The sequence below is a fragment of the Gallinula chloropus genome (assembly GCF_964237585.1).
Source record: "Gallinula chloropus genome assembly, chromosome: 4".
Lineage (NCBI taxonomy): Eukaryota > Metazoa > Chordata > Aves > Gruiformes > Rallidae > Gallinula > Gallinula chloropus.
This window is the reverse complement of record NC_140088.1, coordinates 50740731-50763936: the sequence shown is the minus strand read 5'-3', so window position 1 is coordinate 50763936 and position 23206 is coordinate 50740731. Positions and strand designations below refer to the sequence as shown.

The 23206-nt window shown below is 46.6% G+C and overlaps 2 protein-coding genes across 2 annotated transcripts; one reads left to right on the top strand and one right to left on the bottom strand.

Moving 5' to 3' along the window:
- Positions 1 to 296: 296 nt before the first annotated feature.
- Positions 297 to 13123, bottom strand: BBS12 (Bardet-Biedl syndrome 12; the record flags this gene model as incomplete). Its single annotated transcript, XM_084263831.1, has 2 exons — positions 13056 to 13123; positions 297 to 2454 (listed from the first exon to the last, which is right to left on the bottom strand). The coding sequence occupies exon 2, from the start codon at positions 2436 to 2438 to the stop codon at positions 297 to 299; it is 2142 nt and encodes a 713-aa protein (XP_084119957.1). The 5' UTR covers positions 2439 to 2454; positions 13056 to 13123.
- LOC311191868 (uncharacterized protein) lies at positions 5966 to 11821 on the top strand. The gene is made up of 5 exons (XM_084264188.1): positions 5966 to 6030; positions 7117 to 7272; positions 9633 to 9761; positions 9868 to 10005; positions 10238 to 11821. The coding sequence occupies exons 1-5, from the start codon at positions 6028 to 6030 to the stop codon at positions 10325 to 10327; spliced, it is 516 nt and encodes a 171-aa protein (XP_084120314.1). The 5' UTR covers positions 5966 to 6027; the 3' UTR covers positions 10328 to 11821.
- Positions 13124 to 23206: the final 10083 nt, after the last annotated feature.

Here is a 23206-nt window from a genome sequence, read left to right as displayed (position 1 = left end):
TGAGATTAGATCCGGTCAGTTGGACCAGAATGATCTTTCCATACAGACAGTATCATTAGTTAGAAACACATGGCTGGGGTTAGAGGGAAACCCACAAGTGATTTTTGTTACTTAACTCCCATTCTAGAAATGGGAAATTATAACTACCTTGTGACTGTCTTGCATTCTGATTTCCGCTGTTAGACTCCAAAGTCATAATCCCATCTAAATATTTGCTTTATAAACTGTGAAGAAACGTAGGTTGCACCTGGACTTCTTCCACTGACTCATAGCCTTATAAATAAAGCCTGCAAGTCCTATAAAAACATAAATTCACTTGACGCATCTGAGCTCAACAGCTGATTCCTTTTGGGACCCGTGATAATTTCGACATCTGATTGAAGCACAAGCAACACCAAGTCCAGAGCTCTCCGCCATGCCTCTATCTTGGCTGTAACATTATCATAAACCTTCAAACCTTCTCTGTGGTCAGCAAGTGGACCAGAAGCACCCCCGAGCAGACCACCTCTTCTAAACTCTTTCAATATATATGCCGAGGTAGAGCCGCAGTTGGCTGCTTGTTTGAGGTGATGATCAACTGAGGTGCACGCTTCCAATTCTGATGCAGCTTTGGCAGCGTTACACATCACGGCTGAGAGATACTGATTCCAGCCGCTCGCTAATGCTTGGAGCACAACTGATTTATACTCTGTCGCAGATGCTGCCACCCATTGACTGTGAAACTCACTCACAGCTTTTGTATTTGCTGGTTGTAAAGGCTGTTCTGCAAGCATCCGAATGTGACTAAGGCACAAGAGCTCCACTGCACCACCACCAAGAAAAACCTTCTCATCCTCCAAAGCATTATGGAGCCGATACACTAAAGTCCAAAACTGGTCTTCAATAAGCTGCATCTTTGAAGCTACAGTTGTGGTGAGCACAGCCGTGAGCAGTGGAATTCCTTGCACTTTTATCCTGACTGGCACAAGCTCGCCCAGGTCCACTGCGCGCCCATCGCAGGCCTTCCACAGCTCTGCGCGGGCCCCGCTCCCCACGCAAGAAGCATTCAGCTGGGTGAGGTATGTCACTGGCCGGGCATTGGTGACCTCCCCAAAGGCACACAACACATCCCGAGCCACAGAACCAATGACCAATATAGTGTTTGCTATGCATTTTTCCATTAAGTTTTCACACACGCTTCCTTTGACCAAAACCAAGTTTACTTCAAAGCGCATCAGAATATCTAGCATACTGCTTAGCCACAAGTTTCCAGCTCTGCCTTCCTGTAGGCTAGGATGCTCCAATACAGTTCGTACATTGCACGGTCTATTAAAACCTAAGTGACGGTATTGTTCAGTTAGGTCACCATCCATTAGCAGAATCCGAAGGGGTTTGTCTTCAAAGTATTTGATAATCGTGGCTTGTTCCGGCGATACTAATGTGACAAAGCCCGGGGAGGCACAAGAATAGCTTTCAGGAAGGCCCAATAAACAGCATGTCACAATTTCTGCAAGATTAAGCTGGGAAGAGCCACTGCCTTCTGCTCTCCCTTGTTGATATGCAGCAATGCTTTGTAGCAGTTTTGTGCTTGTCTGATTTCCATGGCTCAGAGTCATTGCCAAGCATCCTAAACCACAACATTCATATGGATCTGCTGACTGTCCTGAATGGTGTCCCTCAAAATTATCTTGCTGTCTTGAAAAATGGCTTTTTCCTGGAGTGCTGAAGTATCTGCTATGGGTTAACTTTTGTTTGTTACAGCTGGACGCAGTAGCACCATTTCCAGAAAGCACAGACGTGCTTTTGTCACTCACTGGTTTGACAAGAGAAGCTATTGAACCAGAGCTGTCCAAAGGTGAAAGAAGGCACTTGTTAAAATTACAATTATCCCCTTGACAGGAAGAAGAATTTACTGGAATTACTTCTTCTGGTGCAGAAATATCTTTCTGTACATACAAGAAAATCTGAGGATTTAGAAGATCATCATGTTCAGTTGGGTAAACTTTGCTTTTAAAAGCATTTGGCCTAACACAGCTAGAACACAGCTCTTTCTTTACATCATGTATTGGAATTTGAAGACACTGGACTCTCTCACAGCAAGAGCGCAACCCCTCAGACATGACAGAAACAATTGCTGAAACAGGAACATTTTGCTGGAGGCACTCCAGTACAGCATTGCTCCACGCACTGACAAGAAACAACAGGGTACTCATCCCAGTCTTAAACTCCTTGTTTTGTGCCTGAATGGTTTCATTAAGAAGCTGCCCAGCAGCACTAGTTAAATCCAAACTTTCAACCAGTCTAACAGCAGAACAAATCAACGTGCTTTGGTTGGTGCTTTCATCCACAATGAATTTACATGATTTCATTGGCCCCAGTAACGTTCTTCCCGCTAATGCCAAGGATGAGAGTTGCTGAAGTCCAATATGCCTTCTTGCATTCACATCCCTGAAAGCCATGGGCAGCAGACAGCATCTGTGAACAGAACACAAACTTATTGCCCCATTCTCTTAGCACTCCAAAGCTTATATCACAGAAAAAAATGATCAGTCTAACATTGAACACAGCCCTCACACGGTGAGGCTGACTGTATAACTGCTCTCCCTTGTTGAGAGCCTCACACAGTGATGCTGACTGTATAACAACCAGTGGACTGCATGATACTGATGCACGAAGTTGCTGAAATGGTGCGTTGCTAAAATACCAGGGAATTTTTTCTTGCTGGCAGACAGTGCTGTTAATTGCAGTGGTTTCTTAAACGAGGCAGTATAGATTCTATAAAGCTACCATTTCTTTCCTGACCCACTTATCTAGAATTTCAGTTATTATTTGCCTTACTCAGAGGCAAAGCTCCTTAGAGCAGAATGGTCAAGTATGTGTAGAACCAAAGCGCTCTGTACAGATGCATCTTGGTACCAACAGTTATGCCACTGACTTTCACATATGGAAAAAGATAATCAAACTTATTTTTTTCCAATTCTCTTATTCCAGTTCTGTGCACCAATACTTCATTAAATGTGAAAAGGAATACCACTTCTTTATACTTCACAAAGCAAACTGCCAAGACTTTAGGGTTTTTATGTGCTACTCAGTGTTAGCATACCAAAAATAAGTCTCTTTCCCTTGGAATCTCTTCCATACCACACTACTGTGGTAGACCATCTGGATTAAACTAAACCTTCTTTACCTTTTTTCTTTTTTTAAATGAAAAGTATCCACACCAAGAATTAAGATGCCTTAGCCATACACCTTTTATGCTGAGATTCAAATAATTTATTTCATTGCCCTGAAAGTCCTTTGCAAAACTATTCCAAATTAAAAAAAAAATCCAACCTCTTTTGCCACCGTACTCAATGAAAGCCCATCTCTACATAAAGTCACATGAAGGCACAGTGTTCATTTAAAAAGCATAGTAGGCAGTCAGAAATAACCTTTATATGCTGACCAACTCAAAGTTCTCGACTAGTCCAAACTGAAGACAGAAATTCCCTTTAATTACCATACACATCAGCAAAGAAGTTATCTTAATCTATAGTTAGCTGTAATCAGCAATGTAAGAAAAGGGCTTTTAGATAAGCAAGTACTTTTTACTTTGAAGCTGCATTGGGAGTACGCGTCCAAACTGCTTACAGATTTTGCTAGAAATCTTTCTTGGGAGCACATTATGATAATGCTCTAGCCATGCTATGTATCCATATCAGTGCTTCCCATAGTAATAAAAGAGCCCCTTTTTCCTTAACTGGAATCCTTATCACAGGTAGTTTGTTTTGAAATAGACACAAAAAATGAAAGTGATTAAATAATAATAATTGATCCATAGAATCCAATAGAAAACATGTTTCTTCGCACCCCAAAAACTTACTCCATCCGATTTCTCTTAAGGATTTACTACGGCCCTACGTTTGGAGTTTTTTTCCCTTGGAGGGGTCACTTGGGATTTTGTTGTTGGTTTTAATTTTCGGGTAGCAGGGGATTGCTTTGCTTGGGGTTTTTTTGTTGCTGTGGAGGAGTTTTTTAATTTTATTTTTGAGATCACCGTTTCCAAATTCAGGCAGTTCTCAACTAGCAATGGTCACTTCTCAACCTCTCTTGTTTTTGTAGAAGAGCAGCAAATAACCAATTTGTGGTTCTCTTCATAGAATTTCCCGAAGCACTAACTTAGCTATGCTGTGAGGCAAGTAATGCTCTTGCTACCTAGACCCTTGGCACATTGTTCTGGGCAGCAGACCATGCTGCTGCTTGGATGGGAGACAACTATGGAAGGACTGGTGGGAAAGAGGTTTCCATTTGACAGTACAATGAACTCCTGACTCCCTGGTCACTCCCAAACAAGAGAGCAGCTCATACTGCTGAGCTGAAATCTCATTAGAACGGCCTTTTTATTTCAAAGAATGTGATGCCAGGACTGCTTGAGAAACGATTAGAGTTAGCGCAGCAACATCTATCAAGTCAACACACTTCCACCAAACCTCAGTGCAGCCAACTACAAGCTGTTTTCCTAAAATTTTATCTGAAATATAAGTGAAAAAACGTGCCACTTACTTTCAGCTTAAACTTGTACTTTAAAATTGTACTGTCATTTTTGATGCCAGTCTGTATTTCTGCAGGTCCATAAACCTGAGCCAAATGGACCCAGGGCTTGGCTGCAGAGCACAGCTTACAGAGGTTTTCTTTTTTTTATGTCATTGCTTGCACAACCTCTTCACGTGCAATTTATGATTTTTGTGATATTTCCCCATCCCCCCTCTTTTGTTTTACATCTGTTGTTTTGGCAAAAACATCATTCTAATCTATGCTGTAGGAACCAATACAGAGCAGACCCAAAATTCAACTTCTCATCCCTTCTATGCCCTGACCTTTTACCTCTTTTTGCACCCACACCGAGATAGAAAAGCCAAAGGGTTTAGTGGAATTACATTTTGAAGTGAAACACATGAGGCCTGCAAAGTGGAGAAAGCATCCTGGAGAAGAAGGGATGAAAAAACTTGTAGTGGAGGACAGCCATGTACAGGACACAGATGGCTTCAGTTAAGCTAACATGCTCACTGACCTACCACCATCTACATTGTTATCTACCTCTGCAAACAAAATAAACCTTACACGGGGTTTATGCTTACACACACAGATTTTAGGCACCTCAAGGACTCTGGAATACAAGTATGCCAAGCACTTATTACTCACGTTGTCGTACAGTGGCTCAGCCACAAGGGCTAGGCTAATGCAACACATTCTCAGACCAGTTTTACAAGCTGATGTATTTCAGTGAAGCACCAGCGAAGAGCCTTGCACACATACACACATCCTCTGACACCAGCACTGGTGCTCTGCAAGCACAAAACGGGCAGAAAACGGCTTGCCCACAGCTAAAACCCCACGTGCCCATGCAACGGCCACATCTTACCTGGCCTACCCACGAGCCAGCATTACCGCTACTAACCTACGGCCACAGACAACTTGCCAGGCCCGTGTAGCAAACCCAAACGCCCCGCGTCACTCGCGGCCTGGAGGCGGGCAGCAGCCAGCACGCAGGCGGAGCGGCAGGCAGGGGCCGAAACAGCAAGGCAGGCGCCCGGAGCTGCCCTGCTGGGGCCCGGTGGGGCCCCGCCCACTTCCTCCCAGCTGAAGACGGGCAGAGGCCGCCGGCCGGCCGGTCCTGCGGCGGCCAGGTGCTGGGTCTTCACTAATGGTGGCGGCGCTTTCCCCCACTCCCCGCGGCCAGGCTAAGGCGAGGCAAGCTAAGGCGGGCCGGCAACAGGCAGCCCCGCCGCGCGCCACCAACGGCCGCCGCGCGCGCCCCGTTGCCAGGATACCGCCGCCACGGCTTGTTTGTACAGCCGGCGGGCGAAGCTGCTCCCCCCGCGCCCTCGCTGACGCCACGAGCCCGCCAGGCGCCATTGGCCCGGCCTACGAGGGAGGGGCGGGCCCGCCTGCACGCCGGTCGTGCTCATTGGGCGGCCTGCGGCCGTTGCGTGCCGCGGTGGTGTGGGAGGGATCGCTAGGAGCGGCGAGGCCGAGCGGGCTGCCCCGGTGTGAGACCCTCGCTGCCAGATGGTGAGCGTCCTAACCCCCTGCTGCAGGCCCGCTTCCCCCCACGCCCCTCCCGGGAGCCCCCGAAGGGCCGCAAGGGACTGGTGCGGGAGCCGCCGGGGCCGTCTCCGCGGCTTCGTTCCCTCGCGCGACGCGGAAGCCAGCGCCCCGGCCGAAAAAGGAGAGGAGTGCCCGCGTCCTCCCCCGCCCCGCCCCCTCCCGGGGTTGGGGGGGGTGGGGGGCCCAAACCAAGCCCAGCGGCTTGGCGCCAGGGAAAGCGCCCCGGTAGCCGCCCGCTTTCAGGGGCGAGCCGGCGGAGACGCGCCCGCCTGATCTTAGCTGAGCGCCCGGAGCTGCCCCGCTCCCTCCGGCCCCCTACGGCGTGGGGCACGCTCCGGCGACGAAACCCAGACTGCTGCCGCGGGGGGCTCGGGCAGCGTGTTGGGGGGGAAGGGCGGGGTCTCTACAACCGGGAAGGCATCTCGGGGGGTCCCTCCCGGAGTGGAACGCAGGGAGTAAAAATAAATCCTACTTTTTAAGATAAGGATGGGGAAAGGGGACGCTCTGTGCTACCCCAGCTTGCACCAGCAGGCTGCTGCTGCTCCGCATAGGGCTGGTTCTGGCAGGTCTCCGGGCTACCACGGGTAGAGCTTCGCTCATCCCCTCAAGCTTGCTCCGACATCCCGTTCCAAGCGCTTTGAGGAGTTTGGGGCCCGTCGACAGCCGAGACCCACATACGACCAGCCTTGTTTACCCCTAGGGACGGCTTCCTGCCGCCTTCAAGGTGAAAGCACTCCCGAGCGCCTCAGGGCAGCCGGCAGGAGGTGCACAGAGGGCCTCAGTCACCTCAGCAGTTCGTTTTCGGGCTGCCCACCTGTTTTTCTGGTATCGCTCCTTTATATATACAATCTTTCCGTTTAAAACATTCTCCTGGAACAAAGCCTTCGGCTTGTTTTCTTTCTAGAACAACCTAAGGATAGGAGCTACCACTTGCAGCAATGTCTCTTGCTTCTGCTACAGCTCCACTGTTGTTATTTGTGATTTAGTTGTGTTTTGAACCTTCCCAAGAGCAGGCTATTACCCATCTTTCCTCTTGTTTACTTTTTGAAGACATCCAACTACAGAAAACCTGGCTTGAGTGCAGCCCAGCGCAAGAAAAGCGGCTTGAAACCTGAACTTACGGAAGAGCAAAAGCAGGAGATCAGAGAAGCTTTTGATTTGTTCGACACTGATGGGTCTGGAAGCATCGACATCAAAGAACTGAAGGTTTTAAAGTTCCTACCCCCCCACCCCCCCAACCTTGAATGGAAATATTTTTGGTCTCAGAACTATAGCTGGTGTTTTGGTTTGCCTGGCCATAACTAAAGCCATTTAAATAGCTGTAGGGTACACATGAGAGTAACAGCTTGCTGTCATGACTCAGTTAGGGCTGTGCTACACCATTAACCTCAGAAAGCTCTGTCTGCTTCAGAGCAGGTAGGCTTCTCTAGCACAGACAGCAGGTCAGACAGCTCTGAGTATGAGCATTGGGGGAACTAAATGGTTCTTCTGTTCAGGTACACACAGTACACATTCCAGTTTCCACGACTGGCCAAGATTATTGTTACTGGGACATGGGCTTCTGTTCTTCTGGGATGAATGTCAGAATACCTATTTTTTTCTTCATCTAAGAACTAACCCCACAGATTGTGCACACATTCTGAAAAGATACAACATTATTTTCATATATGTAATTAAAATGACTTGTTTTTTAATTTAAAAAGAATAAACCCGAGATCTAGGTTGCATTTCAGTAACAATTCAAGTAGAGTGTGTTCACATGCATATACACACGGTAGTACAAAGGGGAGATCATTCTCAGTTCTGTCCCCATGTTTTATTGTCATCTCATCTTTTTGTAAGTGTGACTCTTAATTATCTCCCTGAGCTTGATTTCTTACGTACCCACACTCTGCCTCCATGTCTGCACGTGTAACCTAGAAACCTGAGATGCCTCAGCTTGTGGCTTATCTCAGGATTTATTTGGAAGTACTCACCCTCCGTTAAGGAGAACATGTTCTCTGAATGCACCTTATAATTGTTAAAATACAGTTCTTGAAGTGGACTGGAATGTTTTACCATCAGCCATTTAACCCTATGTCTTCCTTGCTCAAAATTATATCAACATAATGGATGTTGTACAATAGCAAGTGTTCCCCTCTGAAAGACAAAATGGAACATTTTTAGTTGTCCCACTGCAAGAAACTGGTCAGAAAACACACTTCAGTTAAATGTTAAGTTTCTGGTGAGTTGGTATTTTCCAGTAGAAGAGCGTCTAGTGAGAAAATTTCTGCCTAATATTAGCTATTCATTTCCACTAGAGCTTATAGGAAGAACAAATGCTCACAGTTCACATCTTCCTCTAGCTACATGTTCTCGAAACTTCAGTCTGAATTAACTATGCTGTATTCATCTGGCACAACAGGGAGTGTGAAATTACTAACAACCACCCCGAGTAGCAAAATCATTGCTCTAGGCTGGTGAAATGCCAGAGCCTGGGGTGGGATTTTTTTAGAAACAATGTGAGTATTAAGCCTCTGTACAACAATCCACACAACTGTTTTTACAGTAATGTTTTGCTTGTGCACTGTAAGGCTCGTAAGGTTTGCTTGTCTCTTCCTCAATTAGCACAGCAGCCAGTCTTTGAGTTGATGAGACAGACTAGTGTCAGTTCCCACCCACTCCCACACCCCTCCCCACCACCTAGCCAAAAGGGCCAAATTCTTCTATCTCTCTGTACTGGATTATGCGAGTTAACTGTATGTAAATCTGCACCCATCAGAATCACTGGGTATTCTGCCCTAAATTTCCAACAGAGTGAGATATCATCCCTGGTCTCCAACCTCACTTGCAGTCCCATTTTGATAATCCAGTCCCCTTAGGAACTGTGTAGTTGGAACCTTTGTTTACCTTATCAACAGAATTACAAGATTGGAAATGATTTTTAAGATATCAAGTCCAACTATTCCTGTCCTATGCTAAACCATATCCCTAAGTACCTCATCTACCCTTTTTTTAAACACATCCAGGGTCGGTGACTCAAACCCCTCCCTGGGCAGCCTGTTCAGGCTCTGGCAACTCCTAAAAGTGAAGAGCTTTTTTCTAACATCTAATGACCCTGCCCTGGTGCAGCTTGAGGCCATATCCCCTTGTCCTGCCTCCTGTCACCTGGCTGAAGAGACCATCACCCACCTCTCTACACCCTCCTTTCAGGTAGTTGTAGGCAGTGATAAAGTCTCCCCTCAGCCTCCTCTTCTCCAGGCTGAACACCCCCAGCTCCCTCAGCTGCTCCTCATAGGATTTGCCCTCCAGCCCCCCTTACCCAGCCAGAGGTGGAAAGTTTCTCTTAAGTTTCAGAAATACATCCATGTGCTACATGGTTGTAAACAGCAACTATGTCCTGAGTCTTAAGAATCTCAAACCTCACTATTCCTGTCTGGAAAGGTGAAAGAAGCTGGTAAGGGATATCAAGATGTTTTCATTGCAGTTAGTTGTTATTACAGTTTTGTTCAAGGCAATTAAAGTGTAGTGCAGCTGCTGTCACTGTCATTCCTGTGGCCTTCTAACAGAACTGCTTTTTGGTGCAGGTTGCGATGCGTGCTTTAGGCTTTGAGCCAAAGAAGGAAGAAATTAAGAAAATGATAGCAGATATTGACAAAGAAGGAAGTGGCACCATTGACTTCGAAGACTTTTTGGCTATGATGACGCAAAAAATGGTAGGAATTCTTAATAGAAGGTCCTGTTACAGCATAAAAAATATTGAAAAGGAACATCTCTGTGGCAAGTGTTACCTAATGGATGTATGGTTTACTCTTGTTTTAGAGTGAGAAGGATTCAAAAGAAGAAATCTTGAAAGCTTTCAGATTATTTGATGATGATGGGACAGGAAAAATTTCATTCAAAAACTTGAAAAGAGTTGCCAAGGAGCTGGGAGAAAATTTAACAGATGAAGAACTTCAGGTAAATTCTGATTTGCCAGAGCTTTTCCTCCAGGCACAGACCAACTCTGTAGCTCCAAAAGATTGGGTGGAAATTTATGCCTATAGAAAAAGGGCTGAAGAGGTCAGAAATAAACACAATCAAATACATAGTTACAGTTTTAGATGAACTGTTACTGATTTGTTGTTTTATTGAATGAAAGATCTTGCATGTAAAGTCCAGTGCCTGACCAAATACACAATATGTTTTGTAGGAAATGATTGATGAAGCTGATCGAGATGGAGATGGGGAAGTAAGTGAGCAAGAATTTTTGAGAATCATGAAGAAAACTAGCTTATATTAGTATTTGTTGCTTTGCTATACAGCCCCTCCAAAAGATAACCTAGAAAGGACTTAAGGACTGGGCTTGTGTCTCCTGCATATTTTCTGTCATAGAAAGTCTGAAAGGACAGATTTTTGGTTCTTTCTTCTTTCTCAGCAAGGTAATTGGGGAATAGGGGCTTCAGTACCCACAGTGAGATACAGTGAGAATGAGATACTGCAGAAGCGAAAAGGAAGGATGAACTGAACCTGGAAGGCAGGGTCCCTCCTGTGCTGATTGCCATGTTGGATAAAGATAGTTGCGGTTCAACTACTTAACTGAAAGAAGCTTCACTTGGGAAAGGCCGCTTTTGACTTGCCTAAGGCTGCAGAACAAAGGTACAAGCACAGTATTTTTAATTCCTTTAAAGGCTTTTTAGGTTATCTTTTGGTGTTTGTCTCCTTTTGTTTATGTCCCTGAGAGACTGTAAAGCCCATTGCATATCTGTATTTTTGTATGAAACACTCTTACCATCCCCTGGCAAGACCTAGCAAGAAGCGGAGATAGATAACCAGATTGGGTTCGTCACTTGGAGCCATGTGCCATCAGCAGATGTTCCTCTGGTCGTCCGATCGTCTGAAACCCAGTTTTACTTGAATGTAACCCGCTTGGATTGATGATGTTTATTGTATAACCACTCAACACCTCGTGCCATTGTTGTTACTCCCAGGACATTGCAGAGCTGCTGTTACGCAGTGGTTTAGGAGCTGAAAAAGTTCAGTTCTGTGGCACACTAAGGTAAAGTTTGTCTTTGGCTGTTTACAGTCAAGTTGTGGGGAGGACTCAGTCTGAAGTGAAAAAATAGCTCATCTTGGAGATCTCTGGAACAAACACTGAATGTATTCAGATCCCTGCAATCCAGATGCATTTCAGACATCACAGGTTTGGGGGGTTTTTTGTGGGTTTGTTTTTTTTTTTTTAAGGACTACCTTCATTTTCTTGAATATTTCTTGCAGTCTCTGATTTACCAGAGAACTGCATGTCCTGTATCACAGTGACGGACCAGTGATACACAACATGACATCTGATTACAAGAGGGTTTACCCTCTGGTCCCAATTAGATGCTGCACGGAAAATGGTATAATCCTGCATGTGTGCAGCACTAACGAGGTTTGTAGAAGGAAGGAAGAGCCCCAGCCCCTGAACTAGCTCCTCATTACAGCTGCTTCAGCCCTTCTGAGCTGTAAGAGCCCAGAGGGGGGGAGAATTAGTTTCGGGAGGGGAAAGAAGCGTTCATTTACTGGTTCTTGGTGTGCAGATGCAGACCTGGCCATGTTCTGGCCCAGCCCTGCAAGGTTTGTACTCTGAACAACTCTAAATAGCCCACCTCTAGCTTGCACAGAAGTAGGCTTAAGCCTGTGAGAGAACAGGGATTCCATAGGATCCTGGTAAACTCAAGATTGAGACCTGTGAAGTCCCCTATTAACATACTCAGTGGCAGCAGATGTAACCTGTAGTACTGCTAAGTGTTTTAAAATGCCTATTGACTTTGTACAAGTGTGAAATAAAACTGTTTTGCAAGGTAAGGGCTTTGTGTGTTCACTATGAAAACTAAATATTCAGAAATAATTTTGCAGTATTAAGTGGCTCACCAAGTCCCCTTTTATCTTTATCATTTATCTTGCCTTTCTGAGAGGGACAATCTTAGCTGCAGCAGTCTATCACATAATCCCTCTCCCTCTTCCACTATGCTGATTAAAATTTTCTAGTACTAACCACTTCTATTCAGGAAGGGAAATTTGAAGTTCTAGTTGATCGCGGGGAATCCCGGAGCCTATTAGAGTGACTGTACTTTTTCTTAATGCTGCCACAGGAAGAGATTGATGACTGTTGTTTACCTATGATGCATGTCACCTCTCTCTCTTCCGCTTCTATTCCCATTACCTGACTTGGTGAAGGTAGGAAAAAGACACCCAATCATCCCTACCACGTATAGCACAATGGTGAAATATTATTTCTGGTTTGCCCACTAATCTCTTAAGTCTGGAATGTCAGGCAGCGGCTGAATTAGCACAAAACCGGGGACCATTAACGTAACAGAACAAGTGTCTCATGCTGCTTTAGGTGACACGGTAGGGAGGGCTACCTTGCCCACTCCTCAGCTACATCTCTCTGCGTGGTGGAGGGAAAAGCACCTGATGGAAGCCAATGGCAGAACTCAGGTTGTGGGAGGAGCAGGTGCTGAACTGCCCACTCAAGAATTTCATCTTTTTACTGTGCTGGAGAATGTTACCCAGATCACTGAAGGGAAGGGACCAGCAGACATTTTCCCTGGGCTCTGTTCTAGCACCTACTCAAGTAGCTTACCCTAAACAGAGGGATTTGGCTAGAGGAGACAGATCACCTGCACCCCTCTTCTCCTCTTCCTCCTCCCATTCACTCTGTACTCAAAAATAAGAGCTGGGCTACTTCCAGGATTCAACTCCTTTGCACTAAAGCACCAAAGAGGAGGCAAAGCAGTGATCTGGATTGCCTTGTACGAAAGGACCCATCCCTCACGGCACCCGAATCCGCGCGGTCATCACTGCGCACACATTCCAACTGGCATCTGATGCAGGAGGGAAGACAGACTTGGATCCCAGCCCTGTTTCGTGTTCCCCTCAGACTGACCCAGGGAAGCTCCAGGGGCATGGGGGGAGGCACACGGCTCTGAACCTCATCCTTTGCATCCCTTTTCCTCTTCATGCCAACAGGGAGGCTTGGTTCTTACCTGGCATTTTGCAAATTCCCCTCGGATGGTTGCAATCCAGGTGCTGCAGTGCGGGCATCCAGCTGAGACCCTTCTGCAGCATCAGCAAAGCTTGACTTTCAGTTTGAGTGTTTGTGCTAGGCAGGTACTGTACAAAAAGGAAAGTGGAACTGCAGTTTTGTATCAAAGCACCGATAAGGATGATAAGCTGCTTAGGAGATAATACTGCAGGTGACTTCCAATGAAAAAGGTTCTTAAATGCACCGAGCTTTTAGTAAAATACAAAATAGTTCAAGAGACTAAAAATACTAACCTTTGCTTTTATCTCTACCATGCAACTTTTAAGTTCTTTATCCTACTTCAGCCCCACAGTACGGCAAATCTTCAGCTGGCTTTAGGAAAAAAGCAACAAAATGTGACTACTTGGTGTGCAAAGGTGTTTCAAGTGCTCTGAGCTGGCAACATAAGACACTGGACTTGTTGTGCCTCCTTACCACATCACAGTGGAAAGTGGATAAAGGCAGCAACCTCAAAGCCATTAATTCACCACTTTGCAGTCAGACCCCTGCTAGATGTGAGTACAACAACAGGCCAGCCATGCAGTTAACTGGTAATGAGTGCCACTCTCTTCACTAAGTGTGGGTTCGCTGGTAGAGCAGGAAGCACAGGGTCATCTGCCAAAAAAGAACAGCTTCATGTCAAGTCAGCCCCGATCTTGGTATTTAAAAGGGGGTGGGGGAAAGCAACAGAAGCAGCCCTTTGGGTACTTTCATGTGCCAAGAAACCTACTAACAGAGCCCAAGCATTTCAAGAAACTGAGAAGGCAATTAATATTTAAATACTTAAATTGGTCATTTACAGCTTTGAAGAATAACTCCCACGTCCTGCAAACTGCCTGGTGAAGTCACACCACATATCTGGAACGTGAGGTATGGATTGCCAGGAAACCTCCTCACAGAGTTTGTAAAAATCCAGCAGCATCACATGGTATTTGCTTTTAAACCTCCCTGGATAGCCTAACTGGATTTTGAGGAGGACTCTAGCAGTAGAAAGCGCTCTGGGCCAGAATTCACCATTGCTGCATGGAAATGCTGCCAGAACACACATTTTCTTTGACACAGGTTAAATCTGTGACCCCAACAAAACCTCTGTGATAGCATATGACCTGAACCCCTTCCGTGCGCTGGCTGAGACGTTGGGCAGCCTTTGCAGGGCCGTCAGCACAACATACTGCCTTTAGGTGGTGCATTTTTTGCAGATGTCTCTGCTCCCCAAGCATCAGCGTTAACGCCCAGTCTGACCTTGGAGATTGCACCCAGGTGTCGTGGCCGGTGGCCCTCCTGCTCACTCAGAACTCCTTCTTCCTGCTAATATCTGTCTGAAAATTGATTTTCTTTCCTTATGCAGACAATAACGAATGAAGAGAAGTAAAAGTACTGCCCCTGAGACACTTCAAAACACGAGCTTTGTTTCAAAACCTAGTTAAAATGCTAACAGAAACTAGTTGCAGCTGCCCGACACAACTTCCAAAAATCAGTTAGGGATGTTCTTCAGAGCATCCTTCATCACGAGGGACTGGGCAGGCACAACCCACATGCCTCCTGGTGCAGGGAACAAACAAGCTGCTAGGTCTGCAGGCTGCAATGATCCTCAGCACTTGAGGAAAGAAACCCTATGAGGCCAATCCTGCTGTGGTACCTTCCTTTTTGTTATATATATCAATAGCATAGCTGTGTGTGGACAGTCACACCAAACGACACTGCTGTTTGCCAGGGTGATTAGGCACACACCTCCCAGTTGCTCCAGAGGGCAGAGGGCCCCGGACTGCCCCTTTGCTACAGTCCAAAGTTTCTCTGCAGGTCACTGCTGTGCAGACATTAAACTCTGCCTTCTGTGGGCATCATACACTCAGAATCACAGACACAAGGTTGGAAAGGACCTTTAAGATCATCAAGTCCAACCGTTCCTGTCCTATGCTAAACCATATCCCTAAGTACCTCATCTACCCATCTGTTAAACACATCCAGGGATAGTGACTCAACCCCCTCCCTGGGCAGCCTGTTCCACATCCAGACAACTCTTTCAGTGAAGAGCTTTTTCCTAACATCTAATCTGGCCCTGCCCTGGCACAGCTTTGTGCCATTTCCCCTTGTCCTATCTCCTGTCACCTGGCTGAAGAGACCACCTCTCTACACCCTGCCTACAACTACAGGGAGTTGTAGGCAGTGATAAGGTCTCCCCTCAGCCTCCTCTTCTCCAGGCTAAACATCCCCAGCTCCCTCAGCTGCTCCTCACAAGATTTGCCATCCAGCCCCTTTCCCAGCCTGGTTGCCCTTCTCTGGACTCGCTCGAGGACCTCAATGTCCTTCTTGTAGTGAGGAGCCCAGAACTGGACACACTTGGCTTAACTACAGGATGCACTCCTAAATTTTTACATCAAGGAGAAGTGTAGAAGACTTTTCTCTCTCTCTTACAAGTGAATAAAGAACTGATAGCTCTGACAGTGCCACACTCTCGCTAGAGGGCATCCAGTTACTAACGTGTAAGACGAGCAACGTGCATTTCCCTCCACTGTGGCTTTTAACAACAAAAGTAGGCTAACAAACACCATCCAGCTGGGGCTCAATGTATGTGGTTGGATACATAATTTGTGTTTGCTGAAAAAAAAAGCACACAAAGCTTCTCACACAACTCAAGTGCAAAAACGATGTAAACTATTAGTCAGTTGTTCAAAGCTAAACCCCCAAAACCACACTTTCTGAAACTCCCACTCTGTATCACTAATTACAGACACGCTGTCAGAGGAGGGGAGAACTGAACTTACCTTTCACACAGTCCCCCCAGGCACTCTGACCACTACTCCATGGAGTTATTTTCTCATTTTGGGAATACCGATATCAGATGGGACCATTTCAAGAAGAGCCAGGCCCACAGCAGGATGCTTGTGGCCCTTCCTTGGGATGCAGGAAAGCTGGCATCATGGCCTGGATCAAGAACAACAAGGATTTGAGAATTAGACTCCTGTCCCCAAGGTGAGTGTACTCACCCTTTAGGAGGTTGTCTGCGCTGGGATGTGTCTTATTCCACTGGCCTTGTGGGGTGGAGTGTGACCAAGCCATCTGCCCAAATTCCTTTAGCAGTAGAGAGAGGAAGAGGGACTTTGAAGGAGGATCCAAATCTCTCAGCAGAGCTTCCAGTTAGAAGCACACCTGCTCCCATGCAGGGCAGCACAACACGTTCAGACCCCATCCCCATGGCACCGACATGGTGCCAACCTTTAAGAGCCTCAGCCCTCAATGATTTCAGGGGTCTGCTGGAGTGGAGTTTGGGATCTAAAACTATAGCTCTTGCCCTCTTTGGAGTTCTGCCACTAATTACTAAACCTAAAATTACTAAGGCTGTTTCTCTGCTTGTCTGACTTAGATTTGACAAAGTGAAGCTGTCAAACACGAGCAGCAAGCCTGCAGAATTCTGGGCACAGCCAGAAGAGTTGCACACCACATGCATCCATCATCCTCCCCATGCTGGGTGCACGTGCATATCACACATACACACACGTGTGAATCTCGCAGTCTTGTCACTGCTGAGGGTTTCGTGTGCTTTTGATATGCAGAGTACAAAGGCAAGCACGTTTGGGAGGGAGGGGGTGCATGCTGTAACATTTTAGTCCCAAATAGGGTAGGATCTGTGTACCGTAGAGTTATTGCGCAGCGCAAGGCTAGCCCTTATTATTTCCCAGCACAAGGCTAGCCCTTATTTCCCTGGAGTGAAGGTCCCACCGGGCCAGCAAGGGCTGTGGGAACTGGTGTGGGAACTCCCTGTACCAGGCTCAGCGGCTGCAACAAACTGGGACAGTCTCAGTGAGCTGGCCCTTGTTCTCAGGGCCACTTTTATCTCCTTTGAAAGCTTCAGACTGGTTCTGGTAGTGACAGAGGTTTCACTACAAAAAGCACCCCCCTATTCCCCAACATTAAATTAAGAGGGGAAAAAAAGGGTTTCTGTAGGAAGCCAATGCCAACCTAGCCTGTTCCCAGCATTGTTTTAAAGCACAGGCTGCTCAAAAAAACTAGCTTAGCTCAAACCAGCAACATTTATACCTTTATGCATGCTACTGTATGAAGGTCCTTCCTAGTCTTTCTTCTCCACCTGCCCCAGCTCAGTTCCCTCACCACAGAGAAAACAGATACAAGCTTCCCTGCTAATTCTTTCAGACCTCCAAATGAGAAAGAAGCACCAATGAAGGATCTAAACACCAAGAAAAAAAATGACTGCGAACATCACAGACCTGATTATAAAGACTAGAAGGTATTTCAGTACAAACAACTGACATTGATACCGCCTTCTAAAAATGCGGTATCAGATCTCTCTGGTTTCAAGTGCCTGTGTTCCCCATGTTAAAACAAAAGCTAAGGTGTCAGATGTTTCCTCCTTAAGGAGTTTGTGACATGATTGGCCAAAGAAGAAACCCAAAGAGACATGGTTTCCATGCAGCTTTTGGATATTTTTTGAGTCAGTTTATACAACGTAGTCAGTTGTGTGAGTTGGAAGATGACTGCTGTAGCATAGCTCCTTTTGGAAAGGAAGGTGGATAAATTAAACTGGGTTTGGTGGGGTTGTTTTCTCCTGTCAAGTTAACTAAATTAGTAGAGGACCCACATATTGATAGGTCCAAAAAAAATGGGTCACGCAGAACTATCCTCTTCACCTTTACAAAGGGATCCACCAAACTCAACACCTGTATTTCTTTCGTTCCTTCCACTTGAGATTTCCGATGAGGCCTCTCTGCAACTTTGAGTAGGCAGGACCGATTAAAGCAGATGTTAACAGCCATTATTTTTGAAGCATTTCTCTCCTTGTCACTTACCATTTCCAAAGCTGTTTCAATTAACTCAACTCTTGATGGCTAAATCAGTTACATGAGGAAACAGAAACCAGCTTTGCTTAAAATGAGCACAGTAAGTGCGCAAAGATGTGGTTTTTTTTCAATTACTCTTTTCAGTTCCAGTTGTCTCATCTGTCACTTGTGGAACATCAGGTACATTTTGCAGAAGCAGAACAGGATGTTTTTTCCCTAGATGAAAAAATTCCATGTTAATGGAGCTAGTGTCCATCTAGAGCAGACCTACACACCTGGAAATAACAGGTGAAGTGGGTCTAAAACCTACAGTTAATTTCTCTGAGCAGAAAGTTACCACAATTGTGAGCAGCGTTTGGTAAACAGCTCCCTTACAGCTCCCTCACACAGCCACTTTTCAGCTTCCTCCTTCATAGCAGGGGCCAAAATGGCTGTCAACAAAATGGCTGACAGGTCTGAATGTTACTTCTGCTCGCACTGCGAAATACATAGACACTCTTTGTTGAATGCCAGTAAAACAAGTCACTGCCTGAGAGAAGTAAACACTTCAGATCCTTCTGCATAAACCCATTTTGTTATCGCTTGCAGTGTTAAAGCCCAGTTACATTACAAATCCATGAGAAAACCTGAGTTGAAAATGCTTATGTATCAAAGTTAAAGGAGCTTTTCCCAGAATCAAAACGGTTTTTAGAAACAGGGTGGGAAGAAGCTAGTATTTATATTCTTCCTAGTACCAAAACAAAATGCAATAGATGTATTAAACAGGATATTTTTTTTTATTACTTGGGGATTTTTGCGCAAAGATTCAGAATTCTCCCGATGATCGAATGCCATGTAATACTATGACTCACTGAGTCAAGATTCAGGATGGTTCAATCCTGACCACCTCCTGCTAAGGGCTCAGCATCATCTATTCCCATTGCCTTCACCGGGACCAAGCGGTGCTTAGCTCTTTTTGCAAAACTGGGCCCTAGACAATGAATGCTGTAGCTACGAGCTTCCTATTTCCTGCAGTGGATTTGTGTAGGTGGCCTTGTTACCAGAAATCCATACTCCTACACAGCAACTTCTGACTGTGTGTTCTGCAGAAATGACTATGATGAAAGGAATGAAATGTTTTTTAAATAAAAATCATGTGTTTGTTTCTCCAAACCAGTTAGGGTAGCTCCTGCTGGTGAGATTCATTTCTTTGCCCCTTTTGCGGCAAAATTAAGAGCAGGATGCAAAACAAAAGGATTAATGGTTGCTGAGGCCCTGTGGCTTGGGTTGCTGAGCGCACTGAGAGGGGAGAGCCCGTCTGGACCGGCCCCTGTCCATCGCCAGCAGCTGAGTCACTGGCCCGGCCTGCAAAGCTTCTCACTGCTGTGTTTCGCAGCCGTCCTCTGCCTTGCAGCCAGGAAAATCCCACATCCTCTCAGTGGGTGTAGGAAAGGCGGCTACAGCCTCTGGATGTGTCGCCACTGAAAACAAAGGGGAGACTGTGGTGCAGGTGGTGTCCACAGGCTCAGGGCCAGTGGCCCGGGACCTCAGTGACACCCTCTCAGGGCACAAGGTGCTGAGAGCGGAGGCCACAGCCAATGCTGCCTGCATGCCTGCCCACGGCCCCACCAATTCACCAACCCCGATGCTGTGAGGCACGTGACCGGCACTACCTCCCTTCAGGGGAATCTTCCAGGGCCACCAGGAAACCACATCTCCTGTCCCACCTTACCCTGTCTCTCTGCTCTTTGGCGAGTGGGAGGTCACACCCAGCCCGTCTCCCCTGTGAGCCATCCAGCCCAGGCTGTTTGCCTTTGAGTATGGAGCAAGTCGCTAGTCTTGCTGTGCTGTTGCGGCCAGCACAGCTCTGGTGGGCTCCAGTGAAGGTCACCAGAGACGTTTCTCTCACTTCCAATCAATCTCTGCTCACTCTTACTGTGAGCAGACGATTACAGAGATGGCTGTAATCAGCCAGGGCTGCTCCAGTCTGGGCTCCAGTGAAGGTCACCAGAGATGTTTCTCTCACTTCCAATCAATCTCTGCTCACTCTTACTGTGAGCAGACGATTACAGAGATGGCTGTAATCAGCCAGGGCTGCTCCAGTCTCTGAATTTGCCAAGGCCGGTCGAATGCCACCAACTGTGCTTCAGATGATGGTTCTGTAAGCATACTGCTGGGAAAGCAACTGAAGACATTGCTCACAGATCCATACTGTTCCCTTCTACAAGGTCTGTGTGGCACTTTCCAAGCTTATGTTGAGGGTGGTGTTATTCTGAGAAGACCGCAAGCCTATTGCTCTTGGGAAGAAAGCAGCGGGGGACAGACTGCCATGGGTTTGCCAAGCTGTCTGGGCAGCCACTCCAGACAAAAGCTCTTTTGAGAAGGTGCTCCTGTGAAGTTAACCAGGAGTCAGACCTGCCATCCCCAAATGCATGCTCACACGCAGGTTGCAGCACAGCTGGCACCAGGAGGGATTGCCTTAGAAAAGCAATCAAACAAGCCTTCCTACCAAGTCCCCAATGGCTTACAGGCCTTTTAGCTCAGAAGTGACATCAGCTTCCCAGCCAATCCCACAGCCCTAACATGATCCTTCTTCACTAGCACCACGCTACCTTGGAAGCTTCTCCTCTTCCTCTGCATGCCTCCTTGGCAGAGCTGCTGCCCCTGCATCTCCTGTATTTCCACCCCCACCACACCCCCCTTCTGTTCAGCCATCTGAACTTCTCCTAGGAAGGTTAAGAAGTGAGACCATGCAGGAAGTAAGGGAGAGAAAAATTCTCCTGGCATCCATTCCCTGTCACATTTGTTCCATGCTCATATTGACCCAAACAGGAAAGCACAGACAGGGAAAAAGAGCTACAAGCCAAGGGAAAAACAAACCAGCCTTTCCTAACCCTTTCTTGGCATTTACTAGACCAAGTGCCTTTGACCCAACCTGGTGGGCAGACTAGACAACCTGCCTTTGTAGTCTATGCCAACAAGGGAGAAACAAGGCCTGAAAAATACTTCACCATGACTGGGTCACCTCCTGGATGTTTTAACACTCGTGTTCAGCACCAGCACCCTCTTCTGAGGAGGTGTCACAAGGGTTGGGTCTGCCATCGGCCCAGCTCCTCTTCACTGCCTTCATCACCAGGCAAACTATTTTGTAGTGACGGCCAGGTAGTTGGTTACGGGTACTTCATGCCCACCGTCTGGGGCGCTTCTAAATACCTGCAGCTGCATTCTTGGGGTGAATTTCCATAGACAGGTTGGAGTTCGAATGAATTTATATCAATAAATGGCATGTGAGCCTGCTGGCTCATTGTCCTGGAGTTCAAAAGTTTAAGGTGGTTTTTGAATACCACCTGAAAATGTAAAGGTGGCAGATGAGTTCCTTTTAACCTACAAAATAATTTGTTTTTAAGAGCGAAGCAGTGATTCAAACCGAATCTAGGTATTTAATGGAAAATGGAGTCTAGGACAGTAATTTTTGTGGCATTGTTGCCATCCTGAAACTTTGATAGTTCAAAAGGCGGCATAAGATTTTGACAAAAATGAAATCATTTGACACTTATTTCAGCAGTTTCCATTGAGAAATTGGCTTGTTAAAGGCACTGCATCGTTGAAAACATTACATCAACTTCAGTAGATTTTACTTGATAACACTCACTGAGTTCCTAGCAATTACCACTATTTATTATTTGCATATGAGATTTTTAGGGACTATCCAAACAGAACAGTAATAGCCCCATGCCCTAGAAAGCTTTCAACTTCAACGGAAGACAGCTGCTAACGTTCTCTGGAGACATTTAAAACCCACCTGGACAGGCTGCTCTGTGACCTACTCTAGCTGATCCTGCACTGGTGGTGGGGGGGTTGGACTGTATGGGCTTTTGAGGTCCCTTCCAGCCCCTATCATTCTGTGATACACAAGGCAGTATTGGCCAGAAACCCAAGGAACGTTAACACCCATTTCTTAGAAAAGGAATGCTTCCAAAGCCACCTGAAGAAGGTTGAAATTGGGATGCTTTGGAAATATCAAAAAGCATGCACTCTTAAATATGTACCAGGAGGGTGTTAAGAGCCTTGGAATGTGAGTCAGTAAAAGGCAGAAGGGAACACACCAACAGTGAGTGAGAGATGATGGTGAACCCAAGAGAACATCAGAGCTGGCCTTGGATGAACAGGCATTTTACCTGCATCTAACACAGCAGAGCAGAGAGCTATCACAGAAATTATTTGAGCAGAGAGGCAGGCTTGGAAAATTAGCTTTACAGTAGGGCAGGCAAAGATTACAGGAAAGCCAAGAGGAGCCCTGCAATAAGAGAGATGTTAGATGAAAGTTTAACCCCAAATAAAACCTTTACATTACTGAATCACATGCCCAGATTCAAGCATTATCTGGGTATGGAGCAGTCCCAGCCAAAGATGAAGCCCAAGTTGCAAGTCTCAGCGAGAAGCGAGATGCCAAGGCTTTAATACTCCAACAGCAAGAACAGCCAGAGCTCTGTTGCCAGTGGCTGCCTGATCCATGTTGCAGAGTAGCCACGCTGCCAGTGTGGAGAGGACACTGGAGGAGTCCCAGAGCAGAGCCACCAGACACAGGCACAGGCCAAGCAAAACTGTGCAGCTCTCTATGTCCTGACCAAACGCAGCTTCGGTGCTTTTGCCTGGGGCTGCTCAGAGTTTTGAGTTCCTGGAGCACTTGGGAAAGGAATCAAAGGCTTTGCAACCACGTGGAACCGGCAGAAGTCTGGCAGCACGAGTGGTACAAGGCTGGATGGACACCGGAGCGATCTGAATGGAGACAGGGGCCATGGAGCTGACACTCCAGGCAGGGGGAAGCTGGGACAGGCATGATTCATCTTGCTCCATCTCGCTGCAGACAGGCTGAGGTGGCCATACGTCACACCCTCCTGTGTACCCTCTGCTATTTGCTTTTGTCCCAATGTGGACCTTCCAGCCCCTTCTTTACCCAGACTGCCACACAAGCATCAGATTAGTGGTAAATGGTACAATGTGCTAGCTGTGCTTGAGCTGGAGTTTACCAGAGACTGCCTTAATCCTCCTCGGACTCAAAGGACCCAGCCTGACACTGACCTATCAAGAATTTGGGGTGGCTACAACGTCCAGGGGACTGAAGGTTCCCTCTTACTGCTTTGTGCTGGGTCACGTACTCCACCGTGCTTCCTGTACCTTCCTGGGTTTAGCAGTGGGGAGCTGTCAGTAACCACAGCGCTATGACTAACGTGACGCTCTGCTGTGCTCATGAGAACTCTTAAGATCCTTTCTAAGTGTGACAGCCTAGCAGGTGGGACACAAAGGGCAAGAATCCCATTCTGTGCCTCGAGAAGCC